The sequence below is a fragment of the Nansenia antarctica genome, assembly GCF_963989245.1.
Source record: "Nansenia antarctica genome assembly, chromosome: 5".
Taxonomy (NCBI): Eukaryota; Metazoa; Chordata; class Actinopteri; order Argentiniformes; family Microstomatidae; genus Nansenia; species Nansenia antarctica.
In genome coordinates, this window is record NC_137690.1 from 27,679,895 (window position 1) to 27,706,860 (window position 26,966).

Below are 26,966 nucleotides of genomic sequence, written 5' to 3' on the forward strand. Positions count from 1 at the left end.
TAGCGCTGCAACATCTGCCGCCAAGTTTTGCCGGGGAGCGGCTGGGGACAGCAGGTAGGGGAAGGTGGCAGGGTAGAGAGAGGAGAGACTGGCCTTATTATGGAGCCGGAGCTCTTTTGAACGTGGCGACTCCTCTGTCGACGCAGCCGTCTGACACACACGCACACGCACACGCACACACACACACACACACACACACACACACACACACACACACACACACCTTCACCCTCGCCAGGACCTGGTATTGTTTTCCAAAAGCAGCCGTCTGCAAAATGAACAAACAAGTTGTGGTATGAATGATGCATTACCAATACATTAACCCTCTGTGTCACAAAGGCAAATCCCAGAGACAGGGACAGAGAGAGGTGGTGTGGAGTGGCTAGCGGTCTATGTGGATTTCAGATTGGATTTCCGTTTGTTCCTGCTACTCAGATGGGTGTGTGGGTTGAGTATGTGTTTGTGTGGGGGGTAATGGTATTATCAGATGGAGTTGAGCACCAGATTATTGCTAAAGCATGTTTGCTTCCCACTTAGTCTTGCCACGAAATATTTGTAGCGCTTGTTTTGGGCTCTGATGATATGACATGATATTTTGTATCATTACTTTACTTTATTATATTTAGTTTTACAGGGACAATGCACATTAATCATCCCAATTTCTGTAAATGTGACAGTTTTTTAACTGTAGTCCCTAAGCAGGTGTTTAAAACATTTAAAATAACAGTTCAAACACACATAGAGCACCTAAAAAGCAGCACACTGATTATAGCAGACAAGGATACACAATGAACACGTAGCAGCACATGACAAGCAACACATTGCAAACAGTCAGACAAAAAGACTGTAACACAACTAAATAAACTAGACACCACCCTTCACTGGTCTTCATTGATTTTCCGTACACTGTTATAGCTCTTATCCATTCCATGTACCATTTCCTTGCAGAAACATTTCAATCCAGATGTAGTGATATCTGGAATATAGATGTTTGAATTGGAAGGGAGGGGAAAAGGGAGCAGCACAAATACAGAATCATCAGCTACACCAGACCCCCCCCCCCCACGATCTCTTTGGTCACTGTTCAAGACGTATAATGTCAATTTAGTGTAGCAGCTGAATACATTAAACCCTATTAAAATCACTGCACTGATAACACACACACCTATTAGTGGACACAGGCGGCCTGTCTCCTTAGGGCAGCTCTGTAATGAGGTGGCGTGTATTTTTAAATGGTGGAAATTCCCAACCGCAGACAAAGAGAACGTGTCACACAGCCAAACGCAGTCCTGGGGCTGCCCTCTCTCTCCTCGTCTGTTTGACTTTCGCCTCGCGAACATACAACCGGGCCGCCAGTCTCCGGTGTCTCCACACTGTGAAAGCATCTTCATTTAATAGCCGTCAGTCACATTATAAACAGTGCTGTGGGAATGTTTAATTAAGTGACTGTCTGTGTGTGAGCACAGGGACTCTGAAAGGCCAGCTCTCTTTTGAAGAATCCCATCAGAGGGAGGGAGGATAGAGAGAGAGAGAGAGAGAGAAACAAATGAGAACAAGAGGAGGAGGACAGGGTGGTATGTTGGCACAGGCCAAGAGGGCACTGGTGGAGGGGGTTGGGGGGTTGCGGGGATAGGAGGGGAGATGACAGCCTGGCATACAGTAGCCTGGCATCATGGCACGGCATGGCAGAGTGTCCCCGGGGTTGGAGACATACATGCCCAGGCTTATCGCCTGCCACGCGGCTGCCCAACGTGACGTCAAAGAGACATCTTTCTTGGGCAGGACTGGATCAGGACTGAAACAGTGCAATTTTGAACTGTTTGTGCTGCGAGAGCCAAGTGACTTAATAGCAGACTGGCTGATTGACTGGAGTATGAGTGTGCCACCGGGCCAGCAGGTCACCAGGAAGAGATCTGATCACTTCATGTTAGCAAAAAAACTGTTTGGATCAGGTCTCATAAGTGTTGCCCTATGTGGCTGTGGTTCATTCAAAAGTGCACTAGATTACACAAAAGATTAGGAGAGGGTATAATTTCAGATACAGCCCTTTTTCTTTTTCCTCCTTTCGGTTTCTTTTTCACTGCATACTTTACACTGTACACAATGTTAATGCTCTCGGTTGCAATATTCCTTCAGTATTCCTTGTGTAAATGATTAAAGAGATAGCTTTAAACAAATTTGGGATTGTCCTTGTGTGCTGACAAACTCTACCCTCCTCTCCTGTTTGTAGTTTGGATCTTGTTGTGTTCAGATGGCAGATGTCACATTCATATATCGACTGAGAAGACGTGTAAGCAAATTATCTTAATTCACCCCTAGCTTAGCTCAATTCACCCCTTACTGTGTAAGCATAGCCTATATTAATTAATTAACTATATTACAGATCATATGTTCTTATTCTCATAATCACTTGTTGTCTGTAGTGCGTTATATAACAACAGTGAAGTCAAAGTGGTTTACAGAAAGGAAAGCCTTGAACACTGGTTAGATATTGCCCTGGAAATAAGCACATCATCATGAAGTCCTGTTAAATCTAAATGTCATACACCGCTTCACAATAAAAGGCCTGGATGGAGAGTAAATAATTTGGCAAACAATATTAAGTTGAAACGAACTCCAGGATCAGAGAGCATGAGATTTCTAATTAACAGGGTAATTGGAATTAAACCAAAGCGTCACAAATAATGAAGCATTTGAAACACAAGAGAGCCTCACAAAAGGGCTCAGAGGTGAGGGGAGAAACAAAAGGCCACAATAACAATCGCCCATTAGCCACACGTGCCCCCACCCACCCATCACTTCACCCCGTCTCAGTGATACCACCACTTGTCATTAGTCTCCATAAGAACAAGTATTGTTTTTTGTTCGTACGGCCCTTTGCCTGGTGGCATGGGGTGCTTGGGGTAAGAATTTGGGAGGGAAAGGGAGGGATGGAGGGAGGGGAGGGGACCAAATGAGGTGTCGGGTTAGCGTGGACCAGCGGTCGCGGCTGTGTTGGCTCTCTCACGAACAACCCCGGACCTCATTAGTCCTATCAGTGGACGGCCTTGTTACCCCTAACAAGCAGTAAGTAGAAGGCTGACAGTTCCATTCAGCCGGCGCTCCCCTCAGAAGAGATGTGACAGCTTTAACCGTGGCGGAGAGGGAGCGAGAGCTCCACAGATTTATGAGCCGGCCCCTGCTCTCTTAACCAGATTAGTTCCTTTTACATTAACCGAGGAAAAGTAGGGCAGATGTCCGTGCGGCTGGTTGTAAATTCGATAATGGCCACCACGTTAATCTGCCCGGGCTACCCCCCAAACAGCCAGCCACGCAGCCAGGGCCCCGGCTGGTAACAGGATTACCAACGGGACGAGGGGGGACCCCCGTGTTTGTGTGTGTGTGTGTGTGTGTGTGTGTGCGTGTGTGTGTGTGTGTGTGTGTGTCCGTCCATGTTTGTGTGTGTAGGAGTTGGTCTAGCAGGGCGGTGAGGGGTTAGTGATCTTGGGTGGGTTGAGAGAGAAAGGTGGGTGATAAAAGAGAAGGAGGTGGACTGAGAGAGAGGTGAGAGATGAGGTCTAGAAATGGAATTAATTTTCATTTGGCCACCCTGTGTCATTAGGTAGTTGTTGTAAACCTTGGACCTCTATGTTTAGCATCCATTGCAAAACAATGGAATCATTTGCAGTAAAGAAACAATTTCTTGTTAACTCTGCAAGCATTGTGAAAAAGTCAAATATTCCATAGAAATTAAACTGAGCACGATAAGCTGTTAATCAGATTTGTAGCAGCTCACAGAGAGTTTTATTATCTTCTATCTGCTTTTTAAGATTTCAACTCCGCTTCTTGTTCCAAATCAATTTCATAGTCCGGATTAACGCATGATTTTTTTATTAATCTTTTTCCAAAATGCAATCTATTACCAACCTATACTATTTTAATATTCTTATGTATTGAATTAGTTTGTTTTTCACGGTAGAGTGTTTTTCCACGTGATTGTACGGTGTTTTTGTTGTTGTGGTGGACTCTCGTCCATGTGGTAAAAAGAAGCAACCTTCCTTTCCATTTGTCCATTTTGATTGGTCTGTTCGAGGCTGGTACCTGCAGCCCAAACAGGGGGCTATTTGTTCATCCTTGTTTGGCGTCCCCTCCACTGCCTGATTGAATGTAAACTGATGTCCTGCCGGTGCCCCCCCCCCCCCCCAGAACCCTTCAGATTGGCTAGCACAGTGCCTGTGTCACCGTTCCCCAGCGTTTTCTTCATCACCTATTAAAATCAAATTCCCTCGTTGGCGACGAACGCTGGAATCCTGGCTTTAATTAAATTACATTATTGTTAATGTCAGCTTTGCGGAGGGCGGCTCTGTCGCATGCATTTGGTCCCTTCCCTGACAGACGTATAGAGGAATCACACATAGATGGAGTAATGTATTCTAATTTTCCCCTCCTCTAGTCCCATTGATTTGAATTTTTTAAAAGATGGAACGGGGTGTTTGTGTTACGGGGGGAATATGTTCTCAGTGAATATTCAATTGAATATATTTAGTATACATAAATATAACGCTGTGTTAATGGTGGCTAATATGTTTTGAAGGTCCCTCTTATTTGCAACTATACGTATTGTGATCCGTCACAAATGATGCATCTTTAATGACCACAAATATATGAATAAAACATGTTTTGTCTCTTCAAACCCTTATGTAGATTCTATTTTGAATTGATATTGTTGTCCAGAAATGTGAGATTAATCTGTCAGAATGGTTCTTGCTTCAAGAGGAGGACATTGTAGTTTTTGCAAGAAATGATTGAATACATATAATCTCTCTTTTGTACATTTTTGTTGGGTTGTTAAAATCAGTAATTACTTCAAATTCTTAATGATATAAAATGCATACTATGTAATGTTGCTCTTTTAAGTAAAAAAAAAACAACACATTCAGTGTTGGCTCCTCACAATGGTACATTCTAAGAGACCCTAAATATGGACCCAACAGAGGTTGCTCCCATTGTGACTAGACCCCAGATCAGCGGAGTGGCACAAATGTGGCTCTATTCATTGGTTTGGAGACCGGGGTCATTTCCCCCACACCCCTCCCCTTCCCAGCTGCATCAGACTCTCACCAGAAGAGAGGGGGTTATATAACTCCTATGGGCTACAGAGTGGATCATTGGTGAACTGGGAGTATCAGCTTCTCAGTGGCCACTGACGTGAATTAGCAGTGTACCCGTCACTGTGAAAGGGTTGCTCCTCGTCCAATTACTTTCTGCACGTCGTTAACTCCTTCACCACCGGCCGATTCTTTTAAATTAGCTTGATTATGCAAATTAGCTTTATCATGCAAATGGACTAGACCTCCTTTATCTTATAAACTGTAGCCTCAACAGCTATTAAAAGCAGTTTTTATTTATATTTGACACTAATTAATTGCACTCATTAAACCATGACTGTTGCTGCTCACGCTAAGTGATCTCAAGCGAGAATTTATCCGTCAAGCGCAAAAGTGCGTCTGGCTCGTCGGTGCAATAAAACGCCTCTGAGAGTCGGGCCTCCCTTTGCTGATCTGAGGCCAGGGGATGTTGTACATAACGTAACATGGCTCGTAGTATATCTTAAGTGTAAAAGGGCCTTTCCCTGGGCCTGATGCTCAACAGTACAGGCCTGTGATTCAAACAGATGTCTGTGTTAAGGATGTTAGTGAAGGCATTCTGTTGTCGCTTTCTGGTTCGAATTCCTTCATCACTGGAACCCTGGATTCTGCCATGAATAAATTACAGATTGTGCCTCATTATTTATTGAGAGAAGAGATGCAGATGTGGCAGTAGTTGGCAAGAGTTTCCGAGCTGTAAAGTTTAAGTATCCCTTTTAGAAGGAGGCCGATTCACTCATTCATTGACCCCCTTGTTATTAGTTTGTATGTGTTTGTTCAGTAGAAAAGGCAGTTAACCTCTCCTTATACTGACCAACCTACGGATATGATATACAGTACATAACCAACATATGATACACATAACCAACATATGATATGATATACTTAACCAACATACTTATATGATATACTGTATTTTAATTCTGTGCCTGACATTTCTAAGATACAAATCTAAGAGGCATCACCTACTTCTTAAGCTACTTCATCTTTGGTCTCACCTAAACTGTCCCTGTGTTTGTCTCATCTCAAGTATTATGCCATCTTGGAAAAAGACACCTCATATTTGATCAATATGCCATTTATCACCATAATGGATGTTTCTGTTGCTAATGATAATAGTTTATAAACCAGCTTATTAACCTCAATGACAATGTGATCTTCTATAATTGATAGGTTGTCTCACCTTAAATTATACTGAGTGATGATAATACAGATTTAATTAATGTATCAGTGGATCTAATGGATATTAAATTGTTTCAGAGCATTAAAGGCCCTGTTCAAAATGGCTCCCACGTGATTGTATGTCCAGTCACTACTACATACTGTATATTCAACATTAAAAGGTATCTTTATCCCAAACATATTTAGAATAACCTGTTTTTGATACAAAATTCAACAAAGGACATCAGTGAAGAAAGAATGAAAGAACTCAATCATCTGTTATAGCTCCCCCCTTCGTATTCGATGCAGTCCGTCTGTCTATGTGCTTGTTCCTCAGAGTGAATGCCTGTAAGCGTCACTCAATCCCAGTCTTTGTGAGCACAGATGTAGCTTCAGACTCGTGCTCTCCTCTGTCTTACTAGTGTTAACCCCTCAGATGTCCCACCCAAGGACAAGCATCTCTACTGTCTTCTCCACTAAGCCTTTAAGGCTTTCCTCTCTCACACCAGTAGCCAACAGAACTTCACTCTCTTCCTCCTTGCTACTGGAAGTTATCCCCCCCCCCTCTCTCTCTCCATACTCACTTCATCTCTGCTTTCTTGAATGCATTTCTCTCTCCCTGCCTTCCTCCCTTGATCTCCCTCACTCCATCTCTTCTTCCCTGCTCCTTCCCCCTTTACTTTCTGTCTCTCTCTCTCTTTGTCTGCTTGACTGTCCCCCTGTCCCTCTCCCTGTTTTTCACACCTCCCTCTCTACCTCTCCACCCTGCTCTGTCTGTGTCTGTTTGACTGTCACCCCGTCCTTCTCTCTGTCTGTCTTTCACACTCTCTCCCTCTCCATCTCTCTTTGTCTGTTCATATCGAGACCGGGGGGGGGGACTCTGCGGTGGTGACAGTGGTCTTAATTAAGACATAAAACTGTGGGCAGCAGGTTTCTGAAGGTTACACTGTCTATACTGGAGGAAGTGATAAAGGATGAAGTCACTGATGACATGTGACGTTCTCACCAGGGATGATGCAAACCACTGCTAATGAAGCCAGGGAGCACGGAGACGAGCAGGCATGGGAGGGAGGGGGGGGGGGGGCAGAGGACAAGGGTGTGTGTGTGTGTGTGTGTGTGTGTGTGTGTGTGTGTGTGTGCGTGTGCGTGTGTGTGTGTTTGCAAGCCCCTGTGCTTGTGGCTCTGTGTGTGTGCTTGTGGCTCTGTGTGTGTGTGTGTGTGTGTGTGTGTGTGTGTGTGTGTGTGTGTGTGTGTGTGTGTGTCAGGGCAGAGACAGTTGGAGTATCGGGGCAGAGTATTACAGTTCATTAAATGGATAGGGTACATGAGAGACCAAGCACTGCCCTCATCAGTGGACACCTCCTCCTCATCCTCCTAACCCTGGGATCTCTCCTGTCTGAATGATGAAGTAATGAATGATTACTGTCTGAATGATGAGTGAGTGTGCTGGAAGGGCTGGGAGTCTGCTGCTAGTCTTTAAAGCATAGGTGGATTTATGTTTTAAATATTGCCTGCTCACCTTGGTCAGCATGTTGACTCCCAAAGTGGAGGTATTGTTCCAAAATAAGTGGAAAATGTCCCTTTAAATTGGTTAGACCCAGTCTATTTTTCTTGTGCCTCCGTAACATTTCCTGCAAAATAAAAGATTTGATTTTGTCCCCGTTTATGAAGAAAAAAAAGCTATTTTTGTCACAATCACACTGAGTAGATCAAGATTAAATTAAGCCACACGTTCTTGGCCCAATGATGCACCGGTGTCATATTTCATCATCCCTGCATGGTGTCTAGTTTCCTGGCAAGCCATCAAAGACTAAGCATCTGCAGAGAATGTATGAAAGCTGTGCAGTGTAAAATATGAAAGCTGAAACACCAGTCAAGCTGCATTTAACCGTCCCAAAGTGAGAGAGAAATTAAACTGAGTCGTGCATGCATAAAACATGACATCCAAAATTGTCCTTTAAAGAAAATATTCTTGACATCCTGTGTTTGGAAAACAAAAGTACATATTCAAAGAATATGGAGAAAAGCACACAATAATTCATAAATAAATCATATATCTCGCCCTAACACGGCAGTTTGACTTCTCAAAAAACACGTTGTTTTCATGTCGAGAAAAATGTCACAAAGGGATGTTTTGCCTGTTGACATAGTTTGACCAGTGTGGGTTCCTATTCTGAAATACGCGAGGTATTTATGTAAATAATGATGACTTTCCATAAACCTTGCCACTGGGAAACTATTGTTATGATGTTGTATAATGTAAGGAAATAGAACACTTTACTCCTCTTCATTGCTGCATAAATTAGATTTAATGCTCACTACCCAAGTCTCAGCCTATAGGCTAGAGGCAACTCTGAATGTCAAGAGTTAGAACATATGCAAATACATTAGCACACCCAGTCGTCAATGAGTAGTAGCCATTCATGAGATCTAAGCAGAATTAAGAAGATGGTGTAATTATGATATAATTGCTCAGGCAAAACACACCGCTTTCTGCCATTCGAGAATGGTTTTTAATGGTGCAATGCAGGTAAAGGCTTTTGCCAGGTTCTTGAACCGTTGCTGTGTTCAACCTGTTGAGGAACAGGATATGTTGTCAGGGTAGTGTTGCCACGCTTACTTTGCTGTCTTGTCATTCAGGTTGGGAAGATATTCGCTATGATGGAATATCGTGACATTTGGAGCATATTGTGATATTGTTCTCTTACAGAAAATAGTCTGGGTACAGTATGGAACACAAAAATGACACTTCAAGTGATATCACAGCCCTCCCTCCTCACAGAGGCAGGTTAACAAGAGTGCAGCCGTCACTCAGTGTACAACATCCACACCCGTGGCCCGGGCCGCCTCTCCACTCCCCAGACGTTGGCGGGCCGCCTCCCCACTGTGGCGGGGAGAGAGCGGCGGTACGCGGCGCCGTGGGGTCAGCCCACCTGGGAGACAGACAGCTGCCGAGGCCCGCCGCAGCCCAGCTCCACCCCCCCTCCAGCCCTGCTCCAGCCTCCTCCAGCCTCCTCCAGCCCTCCTCCACCCCTCCTCCAGCCTCCCCCAGCCTCCCCCAGCCTCCTCCAGCCTCCTCCAGCCTCCCCCAGCCTCCTCCAGCCTCCTCCAGCCTCCTCCAGCCTCCCCCAGCCTCCCCCAGCCTCCTCCAGCCTCCTCCAGCCCTCCTCCAGCCCTGCTCCAGCCCCTGTCAGCATTAATGACTCCTCTGACACCTCAGCCTCAGCCACTCCTGTTTAGTCTGGGACGGATCGCATTAGAATAATTACTCCTTGTCAGCCTCCATTTAATAGGCCTACCGCCCCCACCCCCCCCTCCCCAACGACGAGCACACACACATTAGAGCACACACACACACACACACACACACACACACACACACACACACACACTGTCATCTGTCTGGGCCATCAAAGCCAGTGCCAGTACCATGCACCCCCTCGTCATTTGCCCGCAGTGGAATAAATTGTTTTCTCTCCACACACTGAGAGAGAGAGAGAGAGAGAGAGAGAGAGAGAGAGAGAGAGAGAGAGAGAGAGAGAGAGAGAGAGAGAGATGGAGGAGCGAGAGAGAGAGAGAGATGGAGAAAGATGGAGGAGAGAGAAAGGACTCATGCCCTGTTTGTGTTTGGTTGGAGGAGCAGTAGAAAGACAACACATATGCACACACAGACAGAGACATGGAGAGTCACAGTAAAGCCAGGAGGGGCGATGCTCTTGACTCATTAGCATGACATCTGCATAACCACATGCATGCATTTGATACTGGAGGGAGAGCCCTACAGTAGCTACAGCAGCCTGCCTTTGATTGGCCAGTCCTCTCTCTCTGCGTGCATGCACTTGATGCCATGCTGCTCTCAGTATATATGTTACGGTACATGTGGGAAAATGGTTTATGTCGGCATTTCCGGGGACATGGCAGCATAAAACATTGACTTGGTACATGCTGGCATGTCTAACCCTAACCCTAACCCTAACGCTAACCCTAACACCCTAGCACCTTACCCTATCCCTAGTTTTCCCACATGTACCGTTACCAGTCAAATGTTTGGACACACCTTCTCATTCAATGGTTTTTCTTTATTTATATATTATTTTCTATATTGTAGATTAATACTGAAGACATCAAAACTATGAAAGAACACATATGGAATGATGTCGTAAACAAAAAAAGTGTTACACAAACCAGAATATGTTTTGTATTTTAGATTCTTCAAAGTAGCTACCTTTTGAGAATGCTGGGCGGTGTTTACAGTTTCCTTTTCCACTGACACACACACACACACACACCAAGCTGATTGAGAGAATGCCAAGAGTGTGCAAAGCTGTAATCAAAGCTGTAATCAAAGCTAAACGTGGCTACTTTGAAGAATCTAAAATCTAAAACATATTCTGGTTTGTTTAACACTTTTTTGCTCACTACATAATTCCATGTGTGTTCTTTCATAGTTTCGATGTCTCCTATTCATTTACAATGTAGAAAATACCAAAAAAGTGTGTCCAAACTTTTGACTGGTACTGTGTACCTAGATATGCCCATTTTATCCCAAACAACGTACTGGGCAGTAGTGTGTTACTGGACAGTGTGTTACTGGACAGAGTGTGTTACTGGACAGAGTGTGTTACTGGACAGAGTGTGTTACTGGGCAGAGTGTGTTACTGGGCAGAGTGTGTTACTGGACAGAGTGTGTTACTGGACAGAGTGTGTTACTGGACAGAGTGTGTTACTGGACAGAGCGTGTTACAATCATGGAGACAGTTTCAGTGAGTGATCATGGTCTACTGTAGACTACCCAGAATGGTTGATAAAACTTAAGATCCCCGTTCTGTCATACACAGGCATTTAACCCCGCCTGCATACTTCCTGTGTCTCAGCCCTTAATGCGTGGAAAAGGCTACGGCCTGGGCGCTACGGCAACCATTTGAACCAGGGCCTAGAAGTGACACAGTGGCTCACGCCATATGCAGCGTTTTCTCTCCGCCTCTGCTTATACTGATGTTTGAGCAGCGCACCGCTCATGAGTGTTGGCTGCAGTAACGCTCTGACTCATAACAACCCCTCACAAACCCGCCCAGCCAAGTCGTCCCTCAGCCCGGGCCAAGGCAAGCCTCTCTCTCTCACCCTGAGACCCTAATTGATTTGATGGACTTTCGGTGCGGTTCACACCCCTTCTCAAAACAAACAGCCGCCTTACGGTTTTCTCCTCCCCGTAGAGACAAAGAGGCGGTACCACCCTCTCGCAGCCACACACGGCTCAGCCTGAAAGGACAGTCTCCACCCTGCCAGACGCCTTCGTTTCACTGATATGGGCCCCAGGGAGGTTGGGCTCCCCGAGGATACGACTCTATGAGCTGTCCTAACCGACTCCTAGGTCGGAGAGTTGATTCGAGGATCATAGTTGCTGTGTGTGTGCGTGTCTGTGTGTGTGTGTCTGTGTGTGTGTCTGTGTGTGTGTGTGTGTGTGTGTGTGTTTGTGAGTGTGTGTGTGTGTGTGTGTGTGTGTCTGTGAGTGTGTGTCTGTGAGTGTGTGTCTGTGTGTGTGTGTGTGTGTCTGTATGAGTGTGTGTCTGTGTGATTGTGTGTCTGTGTGTGTGTGTGTGTGTGTGTGTGTGTGTGTGTGCGTGTGTGTGCGTGTGTGTCTGTGTGTGTGTGTGTATATGAACTTCCATTAATCAGGACAGTGTTGGCTCTCGCACCCCAAGTTGTTCCCCAAGAGCAGCGAGGCCTGAAGAGTGTGATCAATGAAAGCAGATGGTGAGGTAGGCGGGAGTCGTGTGTTTGCAGGCAGGTTTGGGGCGTGACACGGCCACCCCGGGCCCTTCTCCTCCACCTCCATGCCGCCCTGTCATCGTTTGTATCTCCTCCCCGAGGAGGCCCATGGTGTCAACTTCGTAAAGGTCACAGGCGTCTCATCTGAACTTGTTTCTGAGGTGAAAGTAGACTTGAGCTGAGAACCGCGTCATAAGCTGAGGAGCGACTATCTGATAGTGGGAGGTAGCTACCGTACAGTAGTAGGGTACAGTAGGAACATTGTCAGATAAGGTTGTTCCCTGTGGGCAAGAGTGTTTGTTTTACTGGACAACCAGTTTCTCAGGTGAGGTATTGGGGGAGGGATTGGGGGAGGGATTGGGGGAGGGATTGGGGGAGGTAAGGGAAAGACAACTGTAAGGGTTGATGTTTTGTGTTGTTTGCTGGTGCAGCAGTGGTGACCTGGGCCTGAAATAATGTTCCTCTGAAGACGGTTTCATCTCCATCCTCATCTGTGTTACTGATCTGTAAAACAGAGTAAGAGTAAACTGTGAGTAAATTATAGAAGGGTGTGTGTGTGTGTGTGTGTGTGTGTGTGTGTCTGTGTGTGTGTGCGTACAGTTGGTACAGTATACATGTACATTGCAGACACATTAGTTGTTGCTCTGTGTGTGTTGGCGTGTGTTCTCTGACCAGACCCTGTCTGTCCAGTTCAGGTCACATTAACCCAATTCTCACAGTTGTGGTCCTGAAAAAAACCCAGCCCCTCTTAATCTACTGTACTGTGGCCCGAAGCTGTTTCACGCTGTTATAGTATCGTGTTATTTACTGCTTACATTAACATGCGGCTTGATAAGCATATTTTCCTCAGTAGACATAACAAGATGTTTTATCACCGAGGCATTCCACCAAATATAGCAGGGTGTGCTGCGTGTTCATATTTATATCCTGGTGTTTTACAGCCTCGCATAAATATAAACCTTTTTTTTTCTGTGGTGGAATTTAAGGCTGAAAATGTGCAATAAAAATTGACTTTACTTGAACATTAAGACAGACTGGGATTGTAAATTAAAGCCCAGCCCCTGTAAACATGAATCAAATATTTATTTGCAAAATAAGCATACCCCATTTGGAACATACCATAGCATACAGGTACACGTTATGTATGGGTAATGTCATGTGACTATGAGGTCTCTGTTTCATCATAGATGATTCTACCAGAAATAGCATAACCAGTTTGAGTTGAGATCATAGTGGTTAAAACAAGAACCTGGTTATAGATATGTTTTAATAAGACTCAATAAAGATAACAGACAATTACTTTGAAGTATGACATACAGTACATGTGCTATATAGAGTCACTGTTGTTCTCAGTGGATATTTATCAGATAAAGTCTGTTCTAGATACAGATCACCTAACAACTAAGAGATTATTTCGAAAGAATGAAATGAACAGCAACTATGCCCATTGTGGCTGTGATGACTCCTAAGTGCTTACTTATTTTGTTTTACCTTTCTAATTGTAGTTAATCTTGTCAACTTGTATGACAACATTGCATGTTTTTAGCAAACCATGTTGGCACATCATTATCTGGAAAATCTGAATTTTTTATAATTTGTTGATTATCCGTTAAATCCGAATGAGATCTTTATTCCACTAATTGCATGTTAAGGAGTTTACAGTATCAACGGATAGGTTATATGAAACTTGAGGTGTTCCAATTTTTGATTTGTGGAACAGGAACCCATTTTCTCAGTCATTAGGTAAATGGAGAAATATGAATATTCATAACAAATTAAAACCATTAGAACCATTAAAAAACATTCAACCTTCCAAAATAACTTTGAGGGTACACAAACAGGACCCCACCAAGTCCCCCTCCGTCCCACTGCTCTACTTCCAGGATGGGGGTGCTCCACTGCTCCCTAAACCACGTTACCCTTTGACCTCTTTTTTTGGCTCCGTGCCAAAGCCATTTCTTCCTGCATTAGTCTCATCACAGGCTCTAATACGTGCCACCCCCGTGGGAGGGCAGGCCGCCCTGGCACGTGCACGGCGCTGTGTCCAAATGGCAGTGTCTCAGACACACACACGCCGCGCCGCGTCTTGACAGCTCACTCCAATTACTGGCCTCCCTGTCGCATGCCCCGCATCTCCCCCCAGCACAGATCACATGTGACCCCACCCTGCACCGCTCGCTGGTGGAGGGGGAACGGGGAACCATGCAGGGACTGAACACACACACACACACACACACACACACTTGCACTTACAGTACAGTATACAAAGCAAAAGAAAGTCACAGGCGCATTCTCTCTCTCTCTCTCTCTCTCTCTCTCTCTCTCTCTCTCTCTCTCTCTCTCTCTCTCGTGTGTTTGTGCAATATCTTCCTTCTTATTATAATGCCATTTTGCCTTTCTTATCTGTTATTAAATTAATCCATACACTTAAAAAGACATACAATACCCATCCAATTAGATGGGTTAATGTAGCATGGTGTCATGGGAGATGCTTATTGGGGAACTCTTATTTGCTGATCATCTGCTTTTGCAGTAGAGAGTTTATTATATAATGGAGTCTAGTCATGTGCACAGATACAGTACTGTCACAGAACACTGACATGAAGACATAGGGCCCTATTATGCACTTCATAAGTCTTAAGCAATAAGACGAGGCGGTAGATCTAAACTTAAGACGTGGAGGCGTGGTCGAGGCCACTTTGCTATTATGCGTGCGGTAGTGGGCGCCTAAGACCCGGCGCTAAGCCCAGAAATTAGTCATGGGTGTGTTTTGGCCGTCTTCTCAATCAACCCAATCAGCGTGCCAGGTGCCATTCCCTTTAAGAACCGGCTGCGTTAAGTCATAAGCGCTATGCTATTATGCAGTTCATAGGCGCTAGACTTCATGCACGTTTTGAAACACGAGCGCGCCTCCGCGGTTTGCGCATGCGCGCTGACCCACTTCTTAAGAAGTTGGTCGGCGCGCATGCGCAAACCGCGGAGGCGCGCTCGTGTTTCAAAACGTGCATGAAGTCTAGCGCCTAAGAAGTTTTCAAACCACTTCTTAGCGCTAGGCGCAAAGTCAGATCGCATAATAGCAGGGGCGCCTAGCGCACTTCATTAACATATGAACACTCCCACAATGAGTAATATATGCACGGGAGTCTTACGTCTTATGTGTGGGCGCCTAGCGACACCTGCATAATAGCAGTAGCGCGTATGAAGCGCATAATAAGGGTGGCGGTAGGTCTTAACCTGGCGGTGCGTCTTAATTAAGATTAAGTTAAGAAGTGCATAATAGGGCCCATAGTATCTTAAAATCTTGAAACCCCAGGCCCTCGTTACTAACCAAAGAACCCAGAGTGATGCCATTTGTGTAATAATTGAATCAGTAATAATTGAATCAATACAATGTAGAAAATAATGAACTGGTTGTGTTTAGTCACGACTTAAGAATCATTACAATATCAAATTTTTTGTATTTTAAAGAGCTTACATTTTGAATATAACATATTGATGGACATCATTGGTCTAACCTACTGTAAAAACAAACAAACATGCAAATATGAAGTATGAAGTAAAACAGAACACATGCATGACAGTCTATACAGTCTATACTGTGATGTGCTATAGTAAATAAAATAAAAAAATGAGGACACAAAAAAACGTCTCTCAGTGGCTATGCATTTAAGCAAATGTGTCTCGAAGGTCCACAGACAAATCTGTCAGATGTTACGCTCCACCATACAAACCACATTCAAAAACAAACATTTATGTTGTTGCCTGGCTTATAACAAGCAATCAAGTTACTCACAAAAGTGATGTCTGGATGTCAAATGTCTTTAATCAGGCCGAATTTGTCCGTCTACCTGCACGTAGATATCATGCCTTTAACATCAATCCGACACACATGGCTCCTGTAGCCTAAATGTTCACACACAGAGGAGAAGATATGGTGATTCTAATAGACCACATAATTACGCATTGACTGGCCATCTTCTGTATGGTTATCAACATCACCAAGGTTTACGCAAACACATGTACTGTAGCCTACACGCACATACTGTAGCCTACATACACACACACACACACTGTAGCCTACATACACACATACTGTAGCCTACATACACACACACACTGTAGCCTACATACACACATACTGTAGCCTACATACACACACACACACACTGTAGCCTACATACACACATACAGTGGCCTACATACACACATACTGTAGCCTACATACACACATACAGTGGCCTACATACACACATACTGTAGCCTACATACACACATACTCCTGGTGTGGGGCGGGCTGGGTGCGTGGGGCGGCGGGGGCTCCCTGGTGTGGGGGCCCACCGCTGGGTACTGGTAGGCAAACTGGCTAGTAGTCGCTCTATGTGTAGAGGGCTGCAAGGGAATTTTTCCTGGCTACATAGTGTACAGGTTTTTACTTTTGCCTGCTCGCGGCTCTGTCAGTATTGATTGATTGACTGATTGACTGAACATTTTCATTGTGTGAAGCGCATTGAGTTGCATCTTGTAAGAAATGCGCTATACAAATAAAATGTGATTTTATTTTATTTGATACTGTAGCCTACATACACACATAATGTAGCCTACATACACACACACATACTGTAGTTTACATACACACATACTGCAGTTTACATACACACATACTGCAGTTTACATACACACACACTGTAGCCTACACACACATACTGAAGCCTTCATACACACATACTGTAGCCTGCATGATTTTGAAACTCTAACAACGTTATTATGTTAAAAGCAGACATTTACAAAAAGTCAGTCAAAGCAAGTAGGGGGGCATGGGTTTCACAACAGCTTATTTTATTATAGTGTCACATTACGACCGCGGACGTCCGTTTAGGAATGTTAATGAATATTCAGTTAATCTAATTTACTTTGCATTCACAGCGAATAATGCTGGAGCATAGATATTGTCTCAGATGACGAAACATCACATCTGCATATTTCCCCTGTACTGTATCAACATTATGCAAATGCCATGAACATGAGTTAATGCGTCCAGGTTAGAATTCGCTGTTCGTCGGTGGTTGGTGTGGGACTGGGAGGCATTATATAAGCTTATGGTTGTTGTGTTGCCGTGTCTCAGTGTTAAGGTGCCTCCGGGCCTTTCTGGGCCAGAGCGGTGAAGACCACCACACATGGATTAAAAGTACAGACGAGCCCAGTGGACCTTGGTGGAGGCTCATCTGCTGTGGCACCGCCCAGGAAAAACCCATCAGAGAATGTGACTGAGAGAGACAGCGTTTAGCTTGTGTTAGTTTAGGTCTGTGTGTATCGGGCTACTTTACTGTGATGCAGGAGTGTGATGGGTCTTACAGTGTGATGGCTCCAGTACCGGGCATCATTGTGATGTCGTTCAGTGGTTTGTGTTGTGGTTTGTAATACCACAAACCTCTCAGCTCTTTCTAGGGCCGGAGAGGCCTGGTGGAGGTACACATGCCAGGAATGATTATCTTGGTATCTTTGGTATCTTTGATACCTTTCATTATTCCATTCCATGCGTTACATTAGCATTCCTAATTCCATTCTGTGTGTTACAATGAGACCTTCCACACATGTTTGATACCATTCCTCATCCCATTCCATGCATTACAGTGAGCCTGTCCTCCGATTTCTACCTCCACCAGCCTCCCTTGGTAGAGGGGCAACTTAATGTGAAGTATCACTGATTACAGCACACTGTGGCTCTGTTCAAATAGGAGGTCCTCAGTCAATTACAAGCCAAGCCAAAGTTGCATGATGGGAAGAGGGGGGACGGGGGACGGATGAATCTCTGTTGTTTGCGAAATTTGGACTTCATTCATTTGCGCTCCAGTACGAATTTGTATCTACCCAAGAACAATCCCTTATCCATCTGATCCTTTTGGCTTCTCTCCAAGCAGATATCCTCCTCTCCACATGCAGCACCCCTCTCCTCTTATGATTATTTTATCATTTTAAATTCTTTATGCTGGAGTGCTATAGCATTAACCTTGGTAGAGCAGAGCCCAGTTGGGCATACAGTACATACACACACACACACACACACACACACACACTACACACACACACACACACTACACACACACACACACACTACACACACACACACACACTACACACACTACACACACACACACACACACACTACAGTTATTTGGACGAGGCTCCAGCATGGCTCTGTCCCGGTCCCTCGGTTGGATTCCGCTCGTCCATTAGTGCCATCTGTGCCTTCCTGCGCCCGTCTGTGAGGGCCCCGCCGACGCCAACATGTCTCTGGAACAACCAGGGGGACGCTGCCCAGAGCCTTTAGCTGGCAGTGATGTGCACTTACTCTGACAAAACCAGGGGAGGAGAAGAGAGCGAGCGGGACGGCGGGCAGGAAACAGCTGCACCTGCAGTGGCGTGCTGCGGTGTGGTGTTGTGTGCTCACTGTGCAGGACTCAGGTGGCAGCAGGGGGCCTCAGGCCAGCAGACAGGGCTGGGCTGAGGACACTGTATTCTTGAAAACAGTTTTTTTTGGGGGGGGGGTGTTGTTAGTACCAAAACAAGGTTTGTCATCTGTCCCTGTAAGGACAACCCTTTGAAGAACCCCTTTGGGTTCCATGTTTAAACCCTTTTTTTTCTCACAGGCGGTTCTAAATGGAACCCATAACGGTCAACCCAAAAGGGTTCTTTTAATGGGACAAATTAAGAAGCGTTTTATTTTTTTCTAAGAGTGAAGGAAGGAACCAGCGTAACCGTGTGTCTATCAGTCTCCACCTGCTTGAGTACTTTCATGTTCATGTTTACGGTTTCTTAACAACACTGTTGTTATTGGAAAAGATTTCAACCCAAAAGTCTATTAATTAAACTGAATATATTTAGACAAATCCTACTTCCTTGTTATGTTTCACTAACAATGCTTACATCTTCTCTATCTATTCTTCAGTTAGGGACATTTGACTAATCAGGTTGATAGTCAGGTCAGCCTGAGTGAAGTATGCATCTTTCTTGCTGCTTCATAGTCAGAGAGAAGATGTGTAAACAACAAGCTGTGAAGATTGGCTGTGTGCTGCTGTAACCTCAAACTTGACTATGATTTCACATCTTAACAAATTGGTTAACACTAGAACAGCCATGGGTGGGGTCATTTGACCAAGTGATTAAAAAGAAATGTATACCTTTGCACTCGATCAAATTTCAGGACCCTCCTTTCATGACTTTTCCTAGACATGTGCGGTCTACCACCCAGTATCCTTACATTTTCAAACACACATCAGGATAAGCTAGTATAAAGCTATTTTGCAGTTTTTCTGTGGAGGTGCCAGGAGGCAGGCTAATTTACAAGAGGCGCCAACTAGTGGTCTTTGTGTCTAAAGGGCTCTGCACACAGCGTGCGATTTCTGTTGCGCGTCAACATTCCATTTTGAAGTTTGAATGGAAGTCTATGAGAACATCGCATTTCAACACACACGGCCCCGATTTTAATCGCACGGCGAAAATTCGATTCCATTCATTTTGAATGGGACAAAGCACACGGCGTGCGAGTTTTGTCGCACTGTCAAATTTGTGCTTTTTCCCATTCAAAATGAATGGAATCGAATTTTCGCCTTGCGATTAAAATCGGGGCCGTGTGTGTTGAAATGCGATGTTCTCATAGACTTCCATTCAAACTTCAAAATGGAATGTTGACGCGCAACAGAAATCGCACGCTGTGTGCAGAGCCCTTAAGAAGCACCGTCACATTCTAAAGACTATGGTCATTTGACCCCCGAGGCGGCACTAAGAGTAGATGAAATAGGCACGGCTGTGGGCCGTCGACGCTTAGCAAAACTGTCTAGGTTACCTTTACAAGCTTTTACAGATCAGCTTTTTGCATTGAAAACGAAGTGATTCCGATTTACGCAGAGCGCCTTTAATTTCACCACCCATGGTCATTCAAAGGATCATTGAAATCACAAGGGACAAGGTGAACATTTCCTTCAACTATCCTGCTTCCTGCCCAGTTCCCTGTAGTCCTTCCTCTTTTTTAGTGAACCACTGAGACACAGATAGTCACCTCGACCAGACCAAACACTGAGAGACAGACAGCATCACCACTGACCAGACCAAACACTGACACACAAACAGCATCACCACTGACCAGACCAAACACTGACACACAAACAGCATCACCACTGACCAGACCAAACAGACTCTCCAGGATCTGCCTCTGTGTCTGTGGCTTTGCTCCCGTTCTGCAGTGGACATTCGGGGAACCTCCCATTGACGTGAACTGTAAACGCTGCTGCTGTGGCTATGGACCGTCTCCCCCACCTGTGACAATATGTGACAGCAGCTGGTGAATCCAGGAACAAGTCGGCAGCCGATTTAATGTTCAGACTTTTATTCCGAAAAATTTACATAAATGTCAGCGTTGTTGAAAATCAATGACACACACGTTAGTTAACTAACACAGCCTGTTTTGTGAGCCTGCTAACAATGTAAAATAGTGTTATAGTTAACTAGGTAGCAGTGGGGATTACTCACAGAATCCATCGCATTGCAGTGTTTTGGCTTGACTAGCGAGAGTGTCATTGATTTTCAACAACTTTGAAATGTATTAAAGTTTTTCTGAATAAAAGTCAGAAGATGTTGATTGGTTGGCGACTTGTTGTTTTTTCCTGTCAAAACATCCCCTCGTCATAGAAAAAAAAAATCAAGCCAATGATGAACAATCTGTAAACAGTATGTCACCGCCTGCCAGCGAGTGTGAATGTTTTTTTACTGCTGGCTCTAGATTAAAAGGCATCCGCTCCATCCGTCGCTCTTTTTTCTCTTCCTCTCTTTCTCCCTCCGTCCCTCAGGTCAATCAGGGAGTCATCAATGCTTGATTGCTGATCATATGCCACTTTATTTACACAGAAGAACTCAATTGGAGCCAGCGTTGCTCTCTGAAAGACCTCAGCTGTAAATATGCTGCCATCATCGGTGGGATTTTATGCCCTTGTAAATTACGACAGCGAAGCTCTCATGAAAGGGCTGCTCATCGCGACAGGGGATCTGAATTACAGGCATCACCCCTGTGTCTAAATCATGTTAACACCCTAGCATTCCTTCAGTATACAGTATATGTTGATATCTTAGAGGGCTTAGTTAAACTGATACCTCACAGCTGCCTCTGAAGTCACTATGTTGATCAGACTAGATTCCATTTGGATTTTGGAGAGAAAAAAAGGTTGAGGAATTTCAACCTGATGGCCTCCGTGAGTGACTTTCCATCTCTCTCCAGATTACCCTGGAAAACTCCCCTATCTGTGGAGACGCTGGACACATACTGTATCTTCCATGTACCTTGCGCTTGTATAATTGTTATTTATGTATTATATGACAAGAAGAAACGCTCAAGTTGTCACTGAGCATCATGTTGTTGGCCAGGCCCCGGGCGGCTCTGATTTCCCAGCAGGCCAGATGGCAGTTCTATGTGGGCAGTGTGTGTGTGTGTGTGTGTGTGTGTGTGTGTGTGTGTGTGTGTGTGTGTGTGTGTGTGTGTGTGTGTGTGGACAAGGGGCTGAGCGATGAGGGCCTGCTTTGAGTATGGAGGATTGCTCATACTCTGGCACTCCTGCCGTCCCCTTGCAGCTGCGCTTCTCCCTCCATTTTGAACTTCTTAATGTGTTCAATATGTAGCAGAGGCGAGGATACGGGAGGAAGCACAACATTGAGTCACGTGTGAGAGATTCTGCAGTCAAGGGCCCAAATGCATCCTACGTGGAGATAGGTGTTTGGCTCAAGTTTTATTTTCCAAATAAATGCCATTGGTACCCCCAGAAAGAGGAACTGGGTTAGATTATGGAGAAGAGGAAGTTTGATTTGAGCATTTTCCGGTATTTTGATCTACCACTTTAAGACGTTTTTTTTATTCATTTATGTGAGCGGTGGCTCATTGCTTTTGGAATCTCTCATGTCTGTCCAAACAACTATTTAATTGTCCATAATTATTGTTTACGATGTATTATTTAAAATAAAAAATGTTCATATATGTTTTATTGAAGCGTTTTAGTCAAAGATAAGAACCACAAAATGGGGTTAGCCAGGGAACAAGCTCTACAGTAGGTGCCACCACTGTTCTTCTTCTTCTGGGTCTCACTCCTTCATGTACTGTAGGAACTGAAGAGTGCAAGACTGCTCCTTGGGGAGTTGTAGCGTTGGGGAAATCAAGCTGTTCAGAGCACGAAGTAGCAAGAGATGAGATGCAAAATCACACACGGATTGCACTTCTGGAAAGTTGCCCAAGTACAAGCCAGAAATCAGAGCGACAAACATGTTCTCTGAAACATGGCCGAGTGTGGACCTCCGCAGGGGCTAAGGCCGAACCACCACCAGTATGGTTGTAGCTCACCAGGCTAAAACTACGGTCAGATGAACCACCACCAGTATGGTTGTAGCTCACCAGGCTAAAACTACGGTCAGATGAACCACCACCAGTATGGTTGTAGCTCACCAGGCTAAAACTACGGTCAGATGAACCACCACCAGTATGGTTGTAGCTCACCAGGCTAAAGCTACGGTCAGATGAACCACCACCAGTATGGTTGTAGCTCACCAGGCTAAAGCTACGGTCAGATGAACCACCACCAGTATGGTTGTAGCTCACCAGGCTAAAACTACGGTCAGATGAACCACCACCAGTATGGTTGTAGCTCACCAGGCTAAAGCTACGGTCAGATGAACCACCACCAGTATGGTTGTAGCTCACCAGGCTAAAGCTACGGTCAGATGAACCACCACCAGTATGGTTGTAGCTCACCAGGCTAAAACTACGGTCAGATGAACCACCACCAGTATGGTTGTAGCTCACCAGGCTAAAGCTACGGTCAGATGAACCACCACCAGTATGGTTGTAGCTCACCAGGCTAAAGCTACGGTCAGATGAACCACCACCAGTATGGGTAGGGAGATATTTTGACAGAGAAGTCACCAAATAAACCGACTGTGTCATTTTTAAAATACTTAGCATGGCCGCTTGTTTCATAACAAATGTGGAATACTGCACATTGCATTTGGGCTATTGCATATACACACTATTAAAATAAATTATCGCCGCCTTCTCATGGACATTGCACAAGGAGAGGTTGCGAAATAAATGCTGGTGAAAGAACAGTGAGTAATTTTGGCAACGTCTCTACATTTTTGGGCTGTCTCACTTGGGGCCCTGTTGTCCGATTCAAGTGTGTTTGTTGAGTATAAGGAAGCATTGAGTTGTTGCTGGGTCTCTTATTATCCCCACTGATGAGTTTGGCATTTCCAAATAAGAGAGGAGGAGGTCCGTTTTCACCAAATCAAAGACCTTGTACTGTACCTGACATGTATGCATTACTGTACATGACATGTATGCATGACTGTACATGACTGTATGAACACTACATAATCAGTCCAAACAGCTCTCATTTGATGCCGAAAACTCCCAGGCTACACAATGCTATTAATAATAATAATAATAATAATAATAATAATAATAATAACTTTTATTTCTATAGCGCTTTTCCTGCTAACGTTGCAGTTCAAAGTGCTTTAACCTCCTATTAGAATGGTGTATCTTGTTTTTAACTGCCTTGAGTTATAAATAGACATCTGAATGTTGTTTTTGAAACCAGGTGTCTTTTGGACATTTGGATGAGCTGTTGCATTGCCTCACCATGGACCTTTTCAAAGAATCAGAGGTTTTCTTTGACACAATTCGAAACTTCACTACTCAATGTATTTCAATTTATTCTAATACAAACCTAATGGAGTGATTTTAATGGAGCCTATTAATCATAGCTTGCATGTTGGATCTGTGCTCCACTCCCAAGTATGAGAAGAACAAGGGGGGAAAAAAAACACCTCCCTCCCTCCCTCCTTGTCTCTTCTCTTATCCATCTAACCCACCTCAGTCATCCTCCATGCACCCATCCATCCATCCATCCAGTCATCCACCTGTCTGTCCGTCTGATGAGATTCCACTGACATTCCATGCTGACGTGTCGACTATTGTCCTCTCCCTCTGGTGGCCCAGGTGGGCAGCGCCAGTCCTGCCTTCCCCTCCGTCTCCGTGCAACATGGCCCAGTTACAACACACACACACTGCCAAGTCAGGGATCAGTCATCCGGGAACAGGGGAGCTGGAATGGGTTTGACCGTATTGTGCTGCACCTGCTTAGCCCTCTCTCACCAGAGCCCCACCACTTGCCTGCCATTCTGTGCCGGGGACCAGCTTTTTCACAAAGTCCCCCCCCCCCCAACCACCACCAACCCCCCCTCCCCCGCGCCTTAAACCCCTGAAAATCCACTGAACTTAGCCGCTCTGGTGGCCACGGCCAAAACAGCATCTGATGCGCCTTATTTGTTGACTGTGTGAGATTAGATGCAGAGGGTACACGTCGCGGGGCTTATGATGCAGAGACGGAGCAAAGCCTCCCTTGCTCTGCAGCGAAAGAATCGAAGAATACACTATTCTGTCCAAAGTCTAGAGCCGCCCAGTCCACGCACAACTAGCACAGCATAAGCTAATTGTGTAGCTGCACAACTAACTTCTATGAATGGCCGCTATGATGGAATCATGCTTCTCTTAATGCACTTCAACTACTGACTGCCACAGCTACCATGACTTGTTAAGTACTCGGTGGAACCAGGATTGTGCTTTTGTCTCTGGATGGAGAGAAAGAGAGAGAGAGAGAGAGAGAGAGAGAGAGAGAGAGAGAGAGAGAGAGAGAGAGACTGCAGGGGTTGTTGACTGGTGGATATTAGCTGTGCTAGAGCTCCCTCTTGGTGCCAGTGTGCCCACTGTTCCCCAGTGGAGGACCCAGCAGTGAGAGTGGCTCAGACAGCTGGCTTGTGTACAGGACCCCCAGTGTGTGATCAGACCACCACTGTACAGGGCACACATTGAACGTCTGTGGGGATATCCAGTAAGGGGACAAAAGCTGTGTGGGAGAGTTAGAGAGTACATTGTTTTTATCCACACGTCTCTGGGTAAAGCATTCCTTCGGAGGAGGATAGGATGTGTCAGAGACGTATTCATTGTAACGTGTTGTAAGAAGATTGTATATTGCTGACAGATATTCTGACATTATATTCGGATAATATAATAGTCTTATTTTGAGGTAAAATAAAAAAGGGTCTGATTTTCTATAGATTTATTTTGCATAACAATTTGATTAGTTTATTCATTCATTTATTTATCTTTTCAGTAATTGATTAAGCCATGTTTTTTCCAAAATCGTCTTACAAAAATACAGAAATTAGATTTTGAAAGATTCAGATTAGATTCAGCATATCAAATATTTCAACTCATGGTGATGACATTTTAATTAGATACATTTTGCATTAATTTTGTGGCGGAAATATTACAGTTCAAGCTTGAATGTGTTTCTTTGTTACAGCTATACAATTATGCATGAGTTGTTACTTTAGAAATAACTTTTTTCATTGGTTGAATATGAATGTAATTTTGAGGTGCCACTTTTTTTGTCTAATAGCTTATCTTTTTCTCTCATTCAGGGGCGGTGTATGAATTTCAACCGAGTGCAGAATCATTAGAAGAAAAAGATCTCCAACGTTGGAATACAAGAATTACTACTTTCTGTGGATAGCAACATCATTTCCAGGATCTGAACATCCTTTATCCATTTGACCCATGTCCAAAATCACTATCCATTTACTTCTATCCGTTTTGTGCACAAAAGGAACACTCCTTTCCATTACATTTTCTGCCTCTGAAACTGTGTCTTACTCATAAGTAACATTTTCACATTTCCTAATGGCCACAGTAGGGATATCATTTTGATTTTTCTACTTGTCTTTTTTATTTTACAAGACCCAAAGCGAATAAACAGTGCGGCACAAAATGTGCCGTTCGGATTCGGTTAGCTTTTTGTGCGCACCAAAGGCTTAACATATTCTGACCATATTGTGCCTTCTGTGGGAAACCTAATTTCATGGACACAGACGGAAGCTATCTTAAAAAAAGAAAAGAAAAGAAAAACACAGAGCGAAAGAGGCTGTTTGCTGTTGGCGTGGAAGTAGAAATAAATCCCAGCAGGCCTTGCAAGTGCAGAAGTCCATTGCCTTTTGGCAATGTCTCGTCACGAAACCTCTCCAACTCCACTATCGTTGAATGCCGGCGGGACCCCCTTTTGACTGGAGATCTTGTCATTTTAACACTGAGAAGTGCACACGCATGACAAATTGTAGACAAGACGCCCTAAGGTATTGGAAGCCCAAGACTTTGCCCTCTCGTTTTTTTTTCAAGACACCTTTCTTTCATTATGCACCCGGGACAAGAAAATTAATAGAGCGTTATTCCACCGCAGGACACCCCGTGACCGAAAAACATCTCCGGCTACGTTTGAGGGATGGACGCCTCCAGACCCTGACATGGTGCTTGGGTGTTTTTCCCCCCCTATTCTTTTGCAGTCTGCTGTATGCTCAGCTAGGCGTAGCACATCACAATCCATAAACATGTCTATCAGTTAAGAGTTTTAAGATATAGATACAGCTGTCTCCACACTGTGCTCCCACCGTCTCAACCCTCCCAGGGCCCTCTCGCGTCACAACCCAGTAGTTCTCTCATCGCCAGAATATCAAAGTTTAATTAAAATAATTAAAGGCAACAGCAAGCAGCAGCCTGTGAAAGAGTTGGTCATCTTTTTTTATGCCTTTTGACATTGAATGACCTATTACTGTACCGGCATTATGGGTAGATAAAGAGGGCACCATGCCTTGGCGACGGCGCACCACGTCCAAAACGTAAAGCCAAAGCAACGGATGCGACGGACGGATAAGTATTGCTCATCTCCAGAAAGCCATACACCCCGGCACCCCCCACCCCAAAAAAAGAGAGATATATATTTGTTGTAGATTTCTCAAGCGTGCTGTCATGACGCCAATCCC

At 44.7% G+C, this 26,966-nt stretch overlaps 1 protein-coding gene across 1 annotated transcript in view; it reads left to right on the top strand.

Moving 5' to 3' along the window:
- The window catches only part of antxr2a (ANTXR cell adhesion molecule 2a), a gene marked incomplete at its 5' end in the record, with an annotated part of 54,345 nt that extends 28,073 nt beyond the window's left edge, over positions 1-26,272 (top strand). Inside the window, one exon of the mRNA XM_080530631.1 lies at positions 25,575-26,272. Within this exon, the coding sequence (XP_080386757.1) occupies positions 25,575-25,613 (39 nt within the window). The 3' untranslated portion in view covers positions 25,614-26,272. The remainder of the gene's footprint in view (positions 1-25,574) is intronic.
- Between the last annotated feature and the right edge of the window lie 694 nt (positions 26,273-26,966).